Source organism: Rhodnius prolixus, unplaced genomic scaffold (genome assembly GCF_049639745.1).
Source record: "Rhodnius prolixus isolate KJV_2025 unplaced genomic scaffold, Rpr scaffold_6, whole genome shotgun sequence".
NCBI lineage: Eukaryota > Metazoa > Arthropoda > Insecta > Hemiptera > Reduviidae > Rhodnius > Rhodnius prolixus.
This window is the reverse complement of record NW_027411634.1, coordinates 37,879,755-37,900,180: the sequence shown is the minus strand read 5'-3', so window position 1 is coordinate 37,900,180 and position 20,426 is coordinate 37,879,755. Positions and strand designations below refer to the sequence as shown.

The 20,426-nt window shown below is 34.1% G+C and overlaps 1 protein-coding gene across 2 annotated transcripts in view; it reads left to right on the top strand.

Annotated features, from left to right (window-relative positions):
- Positions 1–20,426, top strand: part of OtopLa (proton channel otopetrin-like a) — a 91,069-nt gene that overhangs the window by 27,473 nt on the left and 43,170 nt on the right. Inside the window, exon 1 of one of the 2 annotated variants that reach the window (XM_074140685.1) lies at positions 19,311–19,329. The exons of the other annotated variant lie outside the window; for it this stretch is intronic. Coding sequence (XP_073996786.1) covers positions 19,326–19,329 — 4 coding nt within the window. The 5' untranslated portion in view covers positions 19,311–19,325. Of the gene's footprint in view, positions 1–19,310; positions 19,330–20,426 lie in introns of those variants that run through there. 2 annotated transcript variants of the gene reach the window in all.

Sequence of the window (20,426 nt, the reverse complement as noted above, 5' to 3'; positions counted from 1 at the left end):
AGGTCTCACCCCTTTTCTAATTCTATTCTAGTTTTCTTATAGGATATTCTCTTGAAGTCCATCCTCTGCTTTCAGATTGTTCAGGCCATGACATCTATAGAGAGGATAATGCAGCTGAGGAAAAGTATTATAGTCATTATTATTACTATACCAGTGGTCAACCAGACGGGGAATCTGACTGTAAGTCGAGTAAAGCCCCAAATCTGAAGTATTCCATTGCCTGAATTAATTTTTTACCATAATCTTCTCGAAAATGGTATCCATCACTCTTTTTACAAACTTTACAAACACTGTAACTCATGGTGGTCTAGAACAAAGTAACATTAATATTGAATTAAAATTTTTCATTCTGATCATACGCTGGTTGGGTTCTTCTTAGAAACTGAATTAAACAAAAAAAAAAGTAACCATAACCGTTTTGATTTAAGCGGACATCCGTTTAACGGGTCAACGCCGTTTAATACTTTTTAAATCACAAATACTTTTTATTTAAAAAAAAAAAAAAACTCAGTTACGCGCCAGACATGAAGAAAAAGTAGTCTTGCCAGTGGCAAAGAATGCTGAAACGCACACACTTACACATAAAGAAAGAGACGGAGAGTGTAATCGCGAGATTAAGATCACCTACTGACCGGCAGATAACGGTGCCTCTTTTTTCTTCTTCATGCAGCTGATGTCTGTAAATGCTGACGTCATCGTCTTCACTAAGTGTTGATTCTCCATATTCTAACCTTATTGAACACCTATTTTCTTTGATTCCTCGTTTAGAAGAGTTAGAGGAGTTTAAACAGTTAAACAGATTTTAGGGGACAAACAATCAAGAAAACGTTTTAGGGATTGGCCAGCAAGTGTGGTGGTGGTTGTAATTATTCTTACATCTATTGCCAGTACAACTTAAAAACGGAAATTTGGTGATATGTCCAATTTGATATTTCATTTAGACGCCCGCCACAAGTTACCTTTATAGTTACACAAGTTACCTCCTCAATAAGATTTTAGTAAAGACCTATCTTCTGCGCAGATGTTCTTTTCCACCGATTGCATTCTTGTAGTTCATTCATTCTTTTAGTTTTTTTTTTCTAATTACATAAGTTACTTTTAATTTTTAATTATTAATAACAACAAGAAAATCTAATTATTTCATGTACTTATTAATATAATAACATTTTGGTTTTATTTGAATTAAAGGAACATCAATATTTTTCTTTAAAACTTTCCTCCGTAATAGTATGAAACGATATTATAATTGATCCCTAGCCCTAGACTACTGAGAAAAGGGTTCTTGTTGAACGGGAAGGGCAGACTGCGGTTTCCCATGGCAACCACCGCTTTGGAATATACCCAATAATTTTGAAGCAATGGCCGCTGATTTTCTATAGAAAAGTAAGATTTTATTGACACCAATTTAAAAATCAATTCTAGGAAAAAAACATTTTAATTATAATTATTTTTGTGGTTTTAACTTCTTCAGCTTTTGATATTTTGTGGCTTAGAATAAAGTCTAAAATTTAAAACTACTATTGAAAAAAGAAATATTAATAACGAATTAATTTCAGTAGAAGAGATACCCTCAAAAACTAAGTACATTTTTTTTTTTTTTTATCCTACGCCTTCACGGTCAATGGCTACTACGGCCATGCGACGTCTGGCAGCCCAATATAAAATACTATTTTTTTTGTGTGGGTCCGTGGGCATATTGTCCCGGACATCCTGCAGTTGGGAGCATGCTAGCAGGTGCGGACCGTTCATAACATCTCCACCACAAAGCACACAGATACTGTTGTCCTTAATGCCAATTCGGTGGAGATGCTTCTGAAGGTAATCATGCCCCGTCAATAATCTAAAGCATGCCACAGCTGTTGATCTAGGCAGATCGGTGGGGAGTCTTCCTTTGATATTTTCAAGCACCTCCCACTGCTTCCCTTGTGCTTTTCCCCTTTGTTCTTCGGCCATCTTCGATCGAAATCGGAGCCGGATCTCTCTCTTAGCAGTTCTAAGCGTCAGCGGGGCCTCGAACTGAACTTGATTCGCCCCCTCTTTTGCCAATCTGTCAGCTTCTTCATTGCCCTGGAGTCCAACATGACTCGGGATCCACTGCAGTACAACTTGCTTCCCTTGCGAAAGTAACCTATCTATGAGAGCCCTGCATTTCTTTATAATGATGTCGTCTTTATCATCATAGCCGGTTACTGCTGAAATAGCTGCTTGGGAATCCACAAGTAAAGCAGTCTTGCAAAAGTCCCTTTTAGCCACCTCTTCCAACGCTATGGCGATGGCGTGCAGTTCTGCATCAAAATTTGATGCTAACTTTCCAACAGGAACACTCAATTGGAACTGCACTGCGTAGACTCCTGCGCCAGCATTACGGTTTGCACCTTCGGCAGAACCATCGGTGTAAACATGCACCCAAGGCGGAGAAGGGAAAACATTATTTATTGTTTCCAGGGCAAACAGTTTTAATTCATGCGGGGGACTGCTTTGCTTTCTTACATCTTCTATTAAATTCAGTCTACCCGGCGCCAACTGTGGCTCTTCCCAGGAATCAGAGTCAGAAAAGGGTTTCCGATCTTGTAAATCCTCAAGCCCTATTTGCTCACGTAAATCTCGAACTTTACCCGCAAAGCATTTTTGAGTTTTCAACCTCAATGTGGGCACACTTTCGGTTTGCCAGTACTTAATGGGTAATCGCTTTAATCTTTCATCGAGGGTAATCGCAGCAATCTCTCGTCGGACGGCAAGTGGCTCGATATCTGCTTGCATCTCCATTGAAGTAATAGGGGTCGAACGAGGGGCACCTAGTATAACTCTTAGGGCCGCGTTTTGAACTTTGTCTAGTTTACCACATATTGTTTCAGGGGCAGTAATCAGAGCTTCCGTGCCATACTCTAACGAGGGTCTTATATACGTTTTATAGGCGAGGGTAAGCACTTCCTGTGTCGCACCCCATTTAATACCCGTCAGTCTCTTGAGAAGCGATATGCGTTGTTCGCTTCGTTCCACCAGCTTCTCAACATATGCTTCCCCCAAGTTAGCTTTCGGTCAAATTTTACACCCAAGTAAGTGGCTTCATCGGTTCTTACAATATGTTCATTGCAATACTTCAAGGAGAGTGCATACTGCTTAGTGGACAGCGTGAAGAGTTGGTATTCTGTTTTCCTGGGGTTTACCTTCATCTCATTTTCCAAACACCATCGTTCGATTACTTTAAGTGAATCATTTAAGCATGATTCTAAAGCCTGTATATTGCTACTTGTGGCCCATATCACCAAATCATCCGCATATAGCAGAGCATTCAAACCTGGCTGAGTTTCTGTTGCTTCCAGTACATCATTTATCATTACGTTAAATAATACTGGGCTTATAACAGAACCTTGCGGGAGGCCTTGTTTCGTTTGTCCAAAAGCCGATAAACGAACTAAGTACATATGTCCATCTTGTTAATTAAAACCTTCACTATCAGATGGTATCCTAACCTGCTTTTTCTCTTGGCCATCGCTAGAATTTTTGTGAAGGGAAAGCGAGAAATGTCGTCAGCGATAGGAAATTGCTCTTTGACTATTTGTGCTTTTATTGCTAAGTATCATCCTTAAATACAAAGTCTCCAGGGATCCCCTGTAAATTTTGCATTGCAGCTTAGATTTTAAGTTTGATGTTCGCGTATAATTTTAATCATATAAAAGAGTGGACATTCTATTTTAAATTAACCTGTATGCGTTAATACAATAATTTTTTTTTTTTATAAATCATGCATTAAATTTAATAAAGAAAAAAGTTTGAAGCATGTTTCCATTCATTAAATAATGAATAAAGTGTGAAATTAACGGAATAAAATTAGAATATTTATTTTAATTAAACAGGAAATAAGAAAAGAATTTCTTCAGTAAAAGTGAACTTCCAAAAAAGGAAGTGGGGAATCACGCGTCTTTAAGCAGGGCTAAATATTATTGACAGCATTTAGAGTCTCAGAGTGTATTTAGTGAGTGTTGGTGATAGGTATTCCATAAATTGGTCTTGGAGAAAAATGCTTGTAACTTATTACGGTCAGTATAACTTTTGTTAACTAAAATATAGAGAGGCTAACCTCATTTTTCAAAAACTAGAATAGCAGTTATTTTTAAACTAACACGTATTTATTCAAGCAATTGCCACTTACTTAGTAATTTATTTTTTTAACGTTCTCAGTATTATTAGTTATGATTTATGTAAATTTCGTTTAGAAACTTGTAAAAAGGTATCTTTCATTGTGAGCAGAAAATACAAGAATGAACATTATTGGGGTATTTATTGCACGTAGACATAATAGTTTTTTTTTTCTTTTTTTTCTAGTTCTGGTGAGCCAAATTTCTTTAAATTTTGGTATTATGGGTAATTTGGTGTAAATCCTTAATTAAAATTTGGTAGGTGATAAATTCTTATAATCAGCTGGATGACATAGTGGGATGGCCAATCAATCAATCACTCACCACGCCTAGAAGTGCTCTTGATTGAGCTTTCTTTTCTGTAAAAATTTAACAAATGAAAGACAACCCTAATTATGAGTAATTCATTGACCAAATTTGACTGATACGTTATTTGCAGCGTGCTGTTGTTTTGTCACCTACGCGAAGTATACAATTTTAACTTTTCCTTTATCGTAGTCTCCACCATGCCGCCTAATTATTGTAAAATTTCCTGTTGTATATAACTCTTTCACTTTATTGCTTTTCACTCCATGATCCTCCTTGGGAAGACTTCTCTCATTCCATCCACCCAACCTGGATTGTTACGTTTTCGAATTAAACCGTGTATACATAAAACTAACCCTCAAAGCTACCTATACACTGGAAACTTCCAAATTGTAAATCTGCACAATTCCAAATCCTTCTCTTGTGATCTAACGAATTTGTTTCAAGCTCAGTGGACCCAACCATATGTTTCACAATATTTGTTTTATTTATTTTATTTTTTTCCAAAAACATGAACATCCCCGAATATTGTTATTATTGGCTAAATTTATTGGTTAGCTCTGTATCTTGTTTAAATTCCCCCATCTAATTAAGAAAGATTACTGATAGTCAGGAAGTTAGTTTAATGATCGTTTAAAGATATGCAATATTTAGGCTAGTACCGGGATTGTTCATTATTAATAAGACCATTAAACCCATCTATTCTCATATTAACAGGCCTTTCTTACTATATTTGAACAGAGATAGATGGAAGTTGTATGTAGGTTCTTATATCTGTAATTATCTCCCACTAGTTATAATTATAGACTGTAAGGTCTTTAGCTGTTGTTTGAACTAAACCATCTGTTGCTTTTGTTGTTTAAAATAAAAACTAGTTTAGTTTTAGTCCCCTAAATTTACTCCCAACTTCTGCTCTCCTAAATTCAAATTTTGTATGACCACTTTAAAGATTTTTTTTTTTCTTACTCATTAAAGTATTATCAGTTTTGACAATAGTAATCGGAATCTACAATAGTAAGACGATACATTAAGGACCTTAAAGGACACGGGTTTTATTTAACCACAATGTTTGGGACCTAAGAAACTTTCTCGGGTTTCCGGGAATATTTTCCAGCATTAATTTCGAGGAAATTAATGCGGCTCTTTTTTTAAAATCTTAATTCCATTAACGCTTTTCCGAAATAAAAGACAATGAATTGCTTAGACCTCACCATGAAAGACACTACTGAGTTCTCGTAGTAGTCTTATCACTACGAGATGCTGTCATTTGATGTTCTATCACTTTATTATACATACTCGTACGTAATATCGCAATGCTAGACCAAAGAACGCTTCGACGGATCCACTAGAAGGCTATCGGATGCTGCAAGAAAAAGAGTGAAACATCTAATTTAGCCTCTCTCTGAGCTTTTATTAAAATTCTGATCAAATTTGCAGAGCTGAAGGTAAAAAAATAAAACCTAAAAAAGAAAAGATACGCTTTTCAACGTTTATTTGATTTTTGATGAACAGTGTCTGTAGCAGCCAGCACATCTGAATTGCTAATACAATATCGACGAATGCTTCTCTTATCTTTATCACAAAATTTAATTTCCTCATTTTCTTCTGCACAGCTCCATCCTTAGGGGTTCATTTTCTGATCCGGTACTATATTTCCTCGAAAGAATTCATTTTGATATTTTCGCTTTCCACCTATTTATGTACAGTTTTGCGATCATATCTAATTTTCAGTATTGAATTTTCTTTGGAAATATCCACTTTTTGTTCTCTTGAGTTTTAAAACGCTTTCTTCGAAAAGAAAATTTGAATACAATATAATATTTCATGGTCTCCATGTAAATTTAAAATTCATGAGTGTTCACGCAAGATTTTTTTTTTAATTTAATAATTTTTAATTTTTACTTTGAAAATTTAGGTTAGAAGTTGGACTCTTGTAGTAACTAACATGCTCGTCTCGCAAAATGTGCCTCCTACAGTTTTACGAACAGTTTGCGAATATCATTTACATCAGAAGCAAAGTCGATTATCCGCAGGTAATTTGAAAGGGTTACTTTGCCGCGAATTGACGTTTCTATAACATTCTCCTAACTTCCGGCCACGCAACGTTTCCTATGTGCTTTATCCTGTCTTCATCAGCGATGCTCCGAGTGTAGCCATGAGTTTAGCAATTTTATGTTTATGCAGTACCGCCAAGTGGTCCATACATAATGGCTGTTTTGTCAGGTTATTAGAGAGTGCTCTTCCCCCTCTTAATGATCATGAAGAAATTACGGAAGTTGGTGTAAACTATACTTAGTCGGTACCTAACTTCCTAAATGCTTTCTGTTGTCTCTGATCTTGGAAGTGTGTAATTTGAGTAGTCTCATATTTCATGGTTTACTTTTGTGCAAGTTATTTATTTTTATTTTTATAACGTTTTATAATGTAAATCTTCAAAAGTATTTTATGAATGACTAAAACCAGTTGTTTATATCTTTTATTAAAATATCTCAAACCAAAAGAACTTAAAATCAATATTTTGTGTAAACCGGAAGTATTTTACTAATTTTTTCCCATTTTATTGGAATTTTCTTTTTAATTTTAGGGCAGTTTTGGCGGAATGGGGCAACTTACTCTTCTCTGTTCTCTAACGTATCATTGCAGTGTAATCAATAAAAAATCTTAATTACAAGTTAATGTATGACTTGGGGAAGTTTAGTTAGAAAAGAAATTCATGTTAGCGCTACCTATTAGACTTCCTTTAACGGTAGCTGTGCTTTATGTGCATCTCAATAAGGCGATTTAGAATGACTTTATTATAGTACATATGTTGAATGATGTGGCACGTAACTTCCGGTTATATAGTTAGGTAAGTCTGGTGAGTACGCATTTAAGTGAGAGCATTAGAAGCAATGGGAGGCCACAGTTCTCTAGATCTCTGTTGCTGTATTGATTCAATAATCTAGCTAGCGAGGAGAGCTAGCGTCTGTCGTCCTGTTGCAGACCTTTCTCCAGTAACTGGCCGTACAGCATCAGCAGAACATCACTGCGCACATTCACATTTAATCATCTTTTTCTTTTTTTCAATCGACTTAAAATGACCAGACTACTGATTGATATGTCAAATAAATATGACTGGCTACAAGCCTGATTTCAAACTTGGGATCTTAACAAGCTTCATTAACCGCTACATCCAAATGGCAGATTTTTTTTTCTTCATTTAGTGAATATATCTCACACGCGTGGAATAATAGCTTTAGTTTTAAATATTTTTGTTTGTATTTTTAAGTAGGTTATTTTGGAGGAGGATTGGACTGGACTGAAAAATATTTATGGTTGGAAAGAGCATAATCAGCAAGATCATTCTAATAACAATTAAAGCAATAACCATTGACAACAACAAACGAATGCAAAATACAGCTCTTGATCCTGTTCTTGTGTTCCTTTTCTTGCTCTAGTTCGTTTGGTGTAAGACAATAACTTAATAAATAATGCTAATTAGGGTATAACTCCAAATCATGCCTGATCAATGTAGATGAAATCATCTATTATATATATAAAAGAATTAGCAAATATATGCACATAACTTACTACACAAATAACATAAGAAGTTTATATGTTAGAACATACGCTTCTCAATCCATTCTTCTCAATAAATTCTTTTGCTAAAAATAACTTTATTAACATTGTAATTGTTATTGTTTGTATATGGGAGAAATAACAATATATCGGAGGGTGTATCGTTTTTTATACTAAAAATAACATTGTTAGTACAACTCCACTTCAACAACAGATTATTGAACTCTTCGTTTATATTTGGTAGATTTATATTTTTCTTTTTTGTTTTGTTTTAATCTGATGTGGAACATTCACATGACTTTCTCTTACTGTCAGAACTGTCGCACATCCGGTAATTAATATTCTTCTAACGTGGGGTTTTTTAGCTTCAGAGAAATAGTTAACTTCAATCCTCTCAAATATTAGGCAGTCATAAGGAATGGAAGGATATTTTAACTATAATTAGACCTATCTGCTACTTTTAAACAGGGACAAATTTGGGACAATTGTCGGCGTTTGGCCTTGATCTTAACCGGCACAAAAAACTTGTCGTTATTCCATAAATGGCAAAGATAGTTTTATATATATATATGTCTTTACTGTTTCTTAAAGATATTACATATTAGGGCATGTAGTTATATATTACATTTTCTGTCGACCTTGGTATGTGTTCATTACAATCGATAGCTGAACACCCACGTCTTATTTTTGTGTATTTTTTTTGTTTTTATTTTAATTCAATTGAACTGATAAAATACATTATATCATCGTATTTAATAATTTTAAGTTGGATTGTTTTAAGTTTGATCTGTGAGGGACAGGTTCCCCCATTTTCGAACCTAATTCAATTGAACTGATAAAATACATTATATCATCGTATTTAATAATTTTAAGTTGGATTGTTTTAAGTTTGATCTGTGAGGGACAGGTTCCCCCATTTTCGAACCTTGAAGTGAACATGTATTATATTTAAGTCATCTAGTTTATTTAGTAACAGATTAATTTAAAAAAATACACAAAATAATTGCGTAAACTGTAGTAAGCTTAAGAGTGCAAATGTTTATACCAGATTTTTCACTGTTTCTTTCTGCTTTAAATGGAAATGTTTAGTTAATTTTGAATCTCTCTTTGTTTCAGGTAAGACTGCAAATATTGGTGATCACTAGTTTGGTATGCATTTTAATATTAGTACAGTTCAACTAGAAATAATTATTTTAAAAATACTTGAAACGTTACGAACTCGGAAATCGTTTCCTTCCTCATGATAATCTACTTGACAGACTACTTGATAATCACTACAAGTAACACACACTGATAAAAAAGACTTAACATTATACATTATTAAGTCCATCATAGACTTCAAGGTTTAGAGAACTGTAATGGCAGCAAATCATTCTAACTTGAACAGAGTCCAAACCCATTAATTTGAAATCCTCCACCGCTTTATCGATAATCCACACTATGTATTCAGTGTTACATTACACACTGACCTCAACATTCCGTTCGTCTTCACTTTTGCCACATCCTTCTGCAACAGATTTCACTCCAGACTCTAACTCTAACCCTTTAGCGCATAATCCTCCCATTCTTCGAAAGTGAAAAGATTGTTTGTGATTTTTCTTGAAAACAGCTTCTGCGATTTGTTTTTAAACTTAGCGTTTATACTTGTTGTTCTAATAGGTTTAAGCACATATTTTACCATTTACAAATTACATGTAGCTACACCCTGCATTCGGACAAAGGATCTTTCCAGTTACAAATCCAGGCTAGACCAATATGTGCTCCTTAAGGACGAAATATGTAAACAGTATTTTAAAAGTTTACAGTGCATTTAGGTGTGTGGACCTAAGAGAATATTTCACTGAATGAACTTAGAAAAAAGGGCCGGTGTCGAGTAATGGGTAGCAGTGGAAGGATGGGGAAAAAAAAGATGGCTCTTTCAATCTTTGGCCCATACGACCGTCGTCGTTAAAGCGTTCCCATAAACACATGACTACACACTACGACCACTTCTGTAAGGACACATGTTCAACTATTTATTTGGTGCCCTTCTTAAAACTGTTTTTCCGTTTCTTTATTCATTGCATTCCTTTGACAAGGATACCTCTCTCTGGCCATAATGTCTGGACTTTATCCTGATACCTTTTTTTTTTGGTTGATTTCATTGAAAAAAATGTCGTAACAACACGGTGGGATTCTTTGCACTTCCCATCACGGTTTTTTTAATCATTGATAGAAACATAATGTTTCAACTTATTTATCACAAACTTCTAATTCAATTTTCACAGGAAGATATAATAAAAACTTTCGATCCATAGAGGAACGAATTTAGAGAAAATACCAACAAAGTGATGATTTGTTTCAGTAAATTTGTGCTTTTGGTTTTGAAATTTTCAAAAAACTAGAAATTTTAGCTAAAAAATACATTGAATCCCCTTTTGTAATGTGTTAGACAAAGAACCATATTTCACTGGAAGTGCGGTTTAGAGAGAACAACACATCCTCTGTCTCCCAGAAGTTTTCTTGATCGACTTATGTGGAAAAGAGGTACACCGTCATGCAAAGCTTAAAGGAAATCTTTCCAGTCAGTTTAGTAGTGCACCCGGTTAATGCATTTTGATCTTAAAATAATATACAAGTACACTACTATTTTTATAAAAATTACAGAACACATTTTAAGTAAAGTAATTGCCTATAGTTTTAGGCGGGGCTTAGCAACCAACTACCAAGTCGTGACGGGAAGCGTACACTTTAATTTATATTTTTTGTTTAAATAATAAAAAGTAGCTAAAGCTGCATTCTAACTAGGAAACTCCCACTTACGAATCACTAACCACAAGACAAATACCCCAGGGAAAGGATTCCATCGCGGAGATCCCCGTGTTCGAATCCTTAGATATTCTCTTCCTAGGAGCTTCTTACAACTCATTGTCCGACTGGTGAGGGAGAGTCTAATGATCTCAGATCTTGACGCCCTTAAATTAAAACACAATCTCACCATCAAATAATCTTGCCCAGTAGTAAAAACATGACCAGTTGAGTAAGAGCATCTGAGGAAAGCTTTTTGCTAACTGAAAACTTTTTAACTAATAATAAGTCGGCCATATTATGTTTATATGGCAGAAACGTAATAACTTGGAGTAAGGCCCTTTACAGCCCTTCATCTACCGCCATGCTAATACGATTAGTTGCTCAATTTACCGCTAGAGAAACCTTATCAATCTGTGTACGCGTGTTTGAGGTAAATACATTGTTTCTATCACTAAATACCAGTAAGGGCTTATAATGAAATTTTCAACATACAAGGGATGGATACCTGTCCGTACAATGTGAGTCCCTTTTATTAATAATTTAGACCTTAGTTCCCTTAAAAGATGTCCTTTTATTACTTACTTAACTTCCTCATACTTCGTAGTAATTTTAGTTTATGCGTTCAAAAAAAAAAACAAAAACAAACTGGGTGGTTTTGTTCATTTACTTGGTATGTAATTTCCAATGTTATTTACTTGTAGCACATTTAAGGTTTTAAGTATTTACCAGATATATTGTCTGTTTTGAGGATTTTGCGATTCCGAAGGACTCTTATATGTCTCTTACTTTCAGAGTGAGTTTGAATGATCATTACTCAATTACAGAAAATCGCACCTTGGTGTAGCTTACGATCGTTACAATTTGGTACGCATAATTGCCCTCCTCTCGTAAAGACCCATATTGTTCCACCACATAAATAAGGAAGCATGCTATTTTTACTACGTGTTCTTGAAGGGGTAGAGCAAAGGCAGTTTGAACGTAGTTTAACTTGAAACAAATATATATACAGTGTACTTTTTTATTTTTAAAGCTTTAGAAAAAAGTTTGAAGGCTAAGTCACGTATTAATATTGTAGTAACTATTAAACTAGCCATCTTCTATACATAGAAGATTAGAGACCTAGTTTGTATGGGTTATATACTTACCACCCAAAGTGAGTGATAGTAAGCATGAGCCAGTTTTCTAGTAGCTATGGAGAGGAAGTAGAGCTGGTTAACACCAGTCTGCCAGTCGGCAACCAGGAAACTCTTCTGTGTTCACTGCTGCTGATGTTATCTCCAATATTATACAAACACAATTCTCGTCTGACTGTCCCGTCTATTGCTATTGGTGTTGCTGAATCGCTTCCGTTATATTCAGTTTTATTTTTAGTTTTCAGCTGTTAAGTTAAAAAAAGAACATTCAGTGAATTAGCACTTCCGTTATTTATTTATTTTTCTTTAAAATCTTGACCATGTAGTGTGAGGCGGCGGGACTTAACAGAAATATGAAGTTGAGCTTCTGCGATTGTTCATTTTGAGTTAATGTGTATTAATAAAAAAATGTTTATCGGTAGTCAACTCAATCAATCACCTATTATGACTCAATCTCTGACCTTCGAAAGAGAGGAAGGAAATCTGAAAGTGAGGTGGTGTTGGTACTAAGTAAAGTTTCTCTTTTATGTGCTAGTGTCATTGTAATGTACATTCTCATTTCGTATAGTTAGCAAATCACAAATCTAAAGAAAGTAGATTCTGAGCGGAAATAACACTTAACAGTACATATTTAGTGATTCCCCCCAAATGTTTTAAGGAAACTTCCTTTTACGATGTTACAACTCGGTAATGTTAAGCCACTTTGTTTTGAAACAGAAAATAGATTTTAGATGGGTTCTGGTACATTTTATAACAATTTAGCCAGTTAATGCTTGAAATATGGACAATTATTCTCTCCAATTTTGTAAATTGTAAGAGAAAGTAGATTGAGTATCCACATCAGATTTATTTATTTTTTAATAGAACATACACTACTTTTATATTTGACCTACAGTTCAAACTCTGTGAACTTTAACCTTCCGCTTGAACATTTTGCGTAGGAGTATTTTTTTTTTTTGCATCAAAAAGTAGTTTGTAGCGATCAATTGTCCGCTTGCTTTTCACTTTCAATCTCGAAACTTGTCATCAGTGGGTATCTGATGACAGCCATTGTACACCCGATTGGGTGTGGTAGCTGTGTTTTTTAGCATTAATTTTTAACATTAGTGATGCTTACCATCTTCCATTTCGTCGAAAGTTCCAGTTGTATACTTTGTATAAGTTCTATAATAAGGACTGGATTACGAAACTTTCGGACAAAATCTGCCCACACATTAGTTTTTCGTGTTTTTTTAGCTTAACGTATTAATTGCTTGCTCTGTAGATCTCCTAACTTAAATTTAGAATGCTAGGTTATAACCGGATGTCGTTTGGCCATACATAACGAAATAAAAGATCTTTTTTTAAACTTTTTCACTAACACATACCATGCGCTTAAAACGACTTATTTTTATTCCGGGGACCGAAAATTATTCTGTAAGCTTTTTTGGAATAAGACTAGAGAGGAAGTTGGAAATATAATTTTTACTAGTGAACTGATTTATTCAAATTTGGAGTTCCAGAAATTCTTTTTAATTGTACTTTTTTTTTTATCCTGGTTCAGCAGTAGCTTATCCTGGTTTGCAAGCGTTTGTATCCTGATAAATCTAGCAGAGTTACGCTACAAACCAAGGAATTTGTACCTCCTTAGTACAAATTCCTAGCTTTAATTAATTTTATGTAACAATAAAGTGCTAACATATCCTAGTACGTTGGTCCACATTAATTTAGTTACTATGGGAGCCAGCCACTAGTCACTTCCTGATGCGTGTACTTTGCTAGCTCATACCTTGCCGCTTGTCGATATCTTTTTTTTTTTTTTTTTGGCGCATCAACAGCTGAGGTCATTAGCGCCCGGAGCTTTTTCCAGTGCACTGCCGGCCTCCGGACAGTGTTCTCTCGTTACAGACAACACTGTCCATCACCGGACAGTGAGCTGTAAGAAGCTCCTAGGAAGAGAAAATCTAAGGGTCAGCTGCTGGATTCGAACCCGGGACCTCCGCGTGGGAGTCCAGTATGCTAACCTCATAGCTAATCCCTTCCCTATTGTCGATATCGTGTTGGTATGTCACTTTGTCTGCGTATCCTTTTCACCTTTATTTAGCTATTCACAAATGCACGCAATTCTCCAATTAAATGTTCCAAACATAAATAAACCATTGTTAATAAAAACCGGAAGTTATTAAATACTATTCCAAGTTCTCTCCTAAAGTAATTAAAAAAAGAAGAAAAAAATGTGATGATAGTATCAAAAGTTGGTGAAGTTACGACTTCATTGGGAAATAAATGTTTTATGTTTTGAGGTCATCCTTTCTTTCTGAATACCCAGGTACTCTCGTTTATCCCACATCAATGAAATATACGTTCTCTTTTTTGAAATCCATTAAAAAAGGTGACTTATTCGAAGATCAAATCAACTTTTGACATTCTTATAGTGATACAAGTACACTATCATAACAATAAAACTTCATTGTCAGCCATGTTATCTCTGGAAAATAATTGCACAGCCAAGAATTTCCCATGTAACTCGTAGTAAAAAGTTCAACATAACTAGATATGCTATTTTAAAAAACCTCAAAGATGAAATTATCTTTACAGTGGAAATAAAATCATATTTCTTATAAAAAGCTAATAATTTTATAGCCTCTTTTGGCAGATCTTCTAAAAATCTCTTCATATTCAACTAAAAGTTATTAAACTTAAATCTTTTCTTATCTGGTTATAACTTATCTAGATAACTAAGATTTTTTTTCTGAAATCTAAAATATCTCTTAAAAAAGATCATTAATTTTTTGCAATAAATGTTTCATTAGCTGCGTTAAATAAGAGATTAAATTTTTTAATGAATTTATTGCCAAAGATAAGTTAAATAGGTCGTTTTTTTTCTAGAAATTTTAAGATTAATCGCTACCACTTAAAGAGAAAATCACATATTATCTCTTTCTGCAATTATTAACTTTCTAATTGTCAAATTTACTGACAAATACTCAATTTTACTAGACGTTCAGTCTATAGTTAGATTACGGTTTAATATTAATTTACATTAATTTTTTGCCTATTTTTAAATTTAAGGTACGCCATATCTGAGGTCATCATTCATAGGCATACAGAGCGTTTTTAGTATACTGGCTGGCTTTCGGACAGCGTTCACTCAGTACAGAGTCCGCAACATGAGCTGTAAGAGAAGCTTCTAGCAAGAGAAAATCGTCAGGGACTGTAGCTAGATTCGGACCTGAGTTCTAGTTAAAATAAACTTCTAGAATTCCAAATTTGACTAAATCAGTTCACCTCTGAAGGGATACTTCTGTAAGGATTATATTTCTTCACTCTTTCTTCAATAGATCTTCGTTAAAAGCCGTTTCTACTTTCACCTAGTAAGAAGAACGGTGTCGAGGTCGTGTTAAATACACGAGAGAAGTAACTTAAAAAACCATCGTTTTTTTCGGGTTCAGTTAACCTGTAAACGCTTATTTTAATGAAACACGTACAGCAAAATAATGATGGAAAGAAGCTTCCTGTAATCACTAGTGATTAAATGCAGTTAAGTCTGTCTTAACGTCACCATTAAATGTAGTTCTGTAATTGCCCTGTTATTTAACGATTACAAAAAGAAAAAAAAAGAGAAAAATCTCTTCCAGAATATTAGACATATTTCCCGCGCAAATTTAAAGTATTTGCTCTCCCGAATAGTTTCTCAAGTCTTTTCTTTTTTTCTTAAAGGAATAAAAATTAATACATTATCCTTGACATTTCTGAAAGAATATCAATTACAGAAATGATTAAACCTAATATGCAAAATATTATTTACAAAACTGCATGATATATGTGTAAATATAATAAAGAAATTTAATATTTAGTTGGCAGTTTGTGTGATTAATATAATAATAAATATGGTATTCATTTCTAAAAACCTCTTTATTAAATTTATATAATGAAACAATTTTTACTCGTATTATAATGAGTTCATCATGCATATTCACTACTGCTTATGGGGGACTTAATTGAAGTAATAAGTTTGACTATCTACAAATTCTAAGAGGATCTTTTCATTCCAGTTTCTACTACGAATTTAAAGTCATATTTAATTCAAAAACTAACATCCAGTTTGTAAAAAAAACTGCACTATATACCGAAATTGCACTCAAGTAAGGATTAGTTCTCAAATTCCCTCTAGGTTTTAAATACAAGTCGATGGATCGCGAAAAGAGGGTGATGGTTACGGTAATGCTCTTAAGTTACAAGTGAACAGTACTCATCCTGAGACCCAATAAATAATAATTTAATCTTGACGTTAATTCTTCCATCTAAGTATAATTTCTATTCAATTTGTATACACATTTACTTTTATTGTGGGACTACCTCTTAAAAATGCGATGATATTTTTTTGGATGTTATCTTAACGATACTGAGAGAGAGAGAGAGAGAGAGAGGAGACAGATGTTTTCTCTTTTTTTTTATTTTATTTTATTTTTTGCAAACTGTAACAAAATATCTTCCACAAAAATACCCTTTATAGCATCGTAAAAACAGTCCTGCCCCACTAACACTTGTTAAAGGAGTTCCTATCCAGCTGATGCCCACTATTTTACGTCCTAGAACGGCATGACACTTAAAACATTCTTAATGTGAGTGGTATAAATTGCCATTCACGCCATTTTATATCAATTTATTTTGTTGGCATTTCTGCACACAAAATGCTGAAAATGACTTCTTGATAGACGCTCGAAATTGATTCTTAACTTTACCTCCCTCCAGTCCCGAATCCTAAGAACCTCAGTAAACGGGGACCCCATTTTATGTCTCCAACCTCACCATCCACATAGACACTGTTGCAGACTTAGCCCAATTTCGCTACTTAAAATTCCACGCCAAATTACCTTCCCATTACAATTCTCTAATCTGCTTTCTTCCATCCAGAACACTCCTGACTAACTTTCCTCGCAGACTCAGGCGTCAATAGCCCCGCCCACTGACCATTTGAAATAAATTTTTTAAAAGGCAAATTTTTGGTGAGGCATTTAATTATGCTCGTAGCAAGTGATTGTCATCTTACTGTCCACGCCAAATTTTTTAAAGTGTTAGTTTCCATTTGAATAAATTTATTTGTTTAACCGTAATCCTTTAAGCCTCAATTTTTGTATTTTTTTATTTAACCTAGATATTGGTTAAATACACGAATTTCCCAAAATTTGTTAAAGTTATCAACCTTTGATCACTTTACTAGGCTAAAATGAGGAGAGCGTGGGGGTAGGTCGTAACTTAAGGATGACAGGATTTTCGTTAGAATGTCTTTTTTTTCTTTTTTTTTTACTGCTTCCCATCGTTTTCAAGTTTAAAATTTTTAGTATAACTTTTAAAGTTTTAAAAGGGCGAGATGTTGGAAGGGCCTAGAAGGGTAGGAAGGTTATATTGGTGAACGTGACTGGTACCGTCACATAAACTTTCAGGGAAAGGGTGTTGTGTGGCGGTGATTTGTGAGTTACGAACAATGAAGAGTGTGCTATTGATCGACATTTCTGACTGACAAGATTGTTAGACAAGTTTTTCTTGACAGGAAATGGGACTTGATCTTCCCGAATAAAGCCTCCGGCGATATTCAAAGAGAATTTCTTTCAATTTATTGATGTTTTTTTCTCTCTCTTTCTACTTTTCTGATATTATAATTAGGAAGTATTATATTCCTGACAGGAAATTAAAATTAACTAGAGCTCACAAATAAGTTATATATCTTGTTTACGAGATCATTAGTGCCCGGAATTAGATTTCCTGCGCTCGTTAAATAAGGTTTTTTTTTGTTGATACACAGGTTGAAATACTGCTGGGACTGTTTCTTAATATTTGAAATTTTCAAAACCATGGATTGCTTATAAATTATTCTGTAGTCAGGCGTAACTTAAGAAGTACAATCATTGTGCACTTGTAGACTGCAACTATAGTCGACAGGTTGGAGGGGAGGATCGCAAAGCTAAGATGATTGCACCTAAATATAACTAATTGACGAGAGCCTTAATATAATATAACATATAACTAACTTCAGGCAAGTTATCTAACTAAAAAGTTTACTCATTATATTTTTGATAATCTACTTTAAAGTTTCAATTTCCTGGAGATTGCTACTCTCCAAAAATTAGGAACTCCCAGTGAGGGTAAATCTATCTATCCGTCTGTCACACGGACTTCTTAAAGAACAAACATAATGAGAAAGTTAATGTTTTAAAAGCCCAGAGGAAATGAATTTACCTGAACTTTTGTCAAATGCAAAGTTGACATTTGGATTATTATTAAATTTGTATGATCCCGTTTGTTATCTGGGGGGCTACATTGGGGCTGTACCAGAAGGATTGAGGTGGAAGAATTGTTGGTCAAACATCTGAAAATTCATTTTTTAAAAAGTTTTGATTAATTAAAATAAAAAAATTCGTTAACTCTCCAATAAGTTCATTATCATATAAAAGAGGTAGAACGCCAGCTAACAGCTAATTCAAAGGGCCGATTGTCATTATTTTACTGGGGGGGGGGCACCTCTATATCAGAAATAATAACTTACTAGGAAATAATGATCATTTTATTTTTACTTTTTTATCAAGATATTTATTGCTTCCGTTCTTTATCTTCTAAAGTAATTATCATCACAACGTCCGGGACTTTTACTTTATTAGAAAGTTAGGACAATCTCTTCATTTAATTTATGTTAAATATAAAATTTGCTCTGAACATTGACAAAATAAATAGTTCTCTGCTTTTTTAATCTTAACAGTGGATTTCCAGGGTTGATTTTGTGAAGGAGGATAGAAGCTGGTTTACTCGAAATGGAGGGAGCGAACAACTTCAAGAGCGAACTTAAGAGTCTTCGGATTTTTAACCGGACATGATTCAGAGGTCATTATGGAATGGTTGGAAATGTAAGACGTAGCATTGACTATTTATTTAAATAGGATTTTTGCTTTGATTTGATGAAGATAGGAACGCTTAGCTGAGTTCCTCAGTTCCAATTTCCTACGTTCTGATTGTCTTTTTTTGTGCAGAAGTTTATTTTATTGGTTAGACAATGAAAGTTGCCACAGTATGTGGAGATTTCATCCAAGTTTTTATGTTCTAGGTAAATTTACGGCCGGAAGCATTGTGTTGTTATATAAGGATATACGTTACCTAGATCACTTCCCTTAGGAACTTGGGCATTCATTTCAGTAAAAAGAAAGGGCATTGCACCATGTGTCGTCCCTAAAGTATTAAATAGGAACGAATAAATTAGGTAATAGGTGGAAACGCCGCCTTTGAGCTTCCACATCAACGCTAAATGCCAAAGGCTTTGGTGATGTCAAGAAAAGTCCCCGAGCAATTCTATTTTCGTTCATAGAAAGATGAGATGTCGTTTAACAGCACGTGTCCCTCCTGAATCGGAGAGTGATGATAATTGATAATGAGTAATTGCTTCTATTTTAAATACACTTTTGTTTTTTACATTATATTATAAACTTTCATTAAAACTTTTATGAATTCCTAATTCATTTTTTCTTCAAAAAAGTTTATTCATTATTCATGACTAACCTAACAGAATAAATTACATCATAAAAAAGGCCATTTTATTTAAATAGAGAACATGTTTATTGATTGCCCTACAACAGTAATTAAATTATTATAATCGTATTATTTATGGGTCTTCTCAATAATCCATGTGTTTAAATATTTATTATTTTGTAACTATTTGATAATTAGTTGGGTTGTCTATTATGTGTAGAGGTAATCAGATGTTTGCATATTAATAGTTGTTAATCTTGTTTGCATTCATAATGAATGCAGTTTAGATTGCTATTTTGAAATATTAGGTGATGTAATAGGTCATTATAAAACTTTTTACAATCACTCTTTGTTATTTTCCCATATTTAGTCTCATAAAGTGTATAAGTTTTATTTTAGACTAATCTAATACCTAAATCTGTTAGCAATTTGTTTTAGGTTTAATTTAATGTCTTCCTAAAGCTAATTTTGAGCTCATTATTTGTCTGGTGTCAGTCACACACATGAATTGCTCTTTCCGTAATTTAAGTAATAAAATTTTAGTATGTAATAAGACCAAAATTTATTTAGTAAATGGACACTTACATATTATATTAAATGGACACAGATTACCCAGGTGATAAGTTTAATCTTGAAATGAATTTAAATGCCGCTTTAAAGGCTAGTTAAAACTAGCTATTTCACAGTTGTATTTTTAAAAAAAACTTTTTTGGAAAATTATCCAAATAAAAGTGAGAGTAGATTTTCACGAGAGCAGTTTATAGAAAATCAATTTCAGACTTTGTTTACGACACTCATACCCTTGTGTCATCATTCATCTATCAGCAAGGACCACGTTGCACTTTGCAATGGACTACGAAAGTTCTAGAAAGACAGGAAAACAACCGTTAGGGAAATCACATTTCCTAGTATCATATGCTGTTCTCTTTTTTTCCCTCTGCCATCGTCTGATGAATCCCGGTATGGTATAAGTTCTCCTAACGTTTCTGTTGTTCTGCTCCAA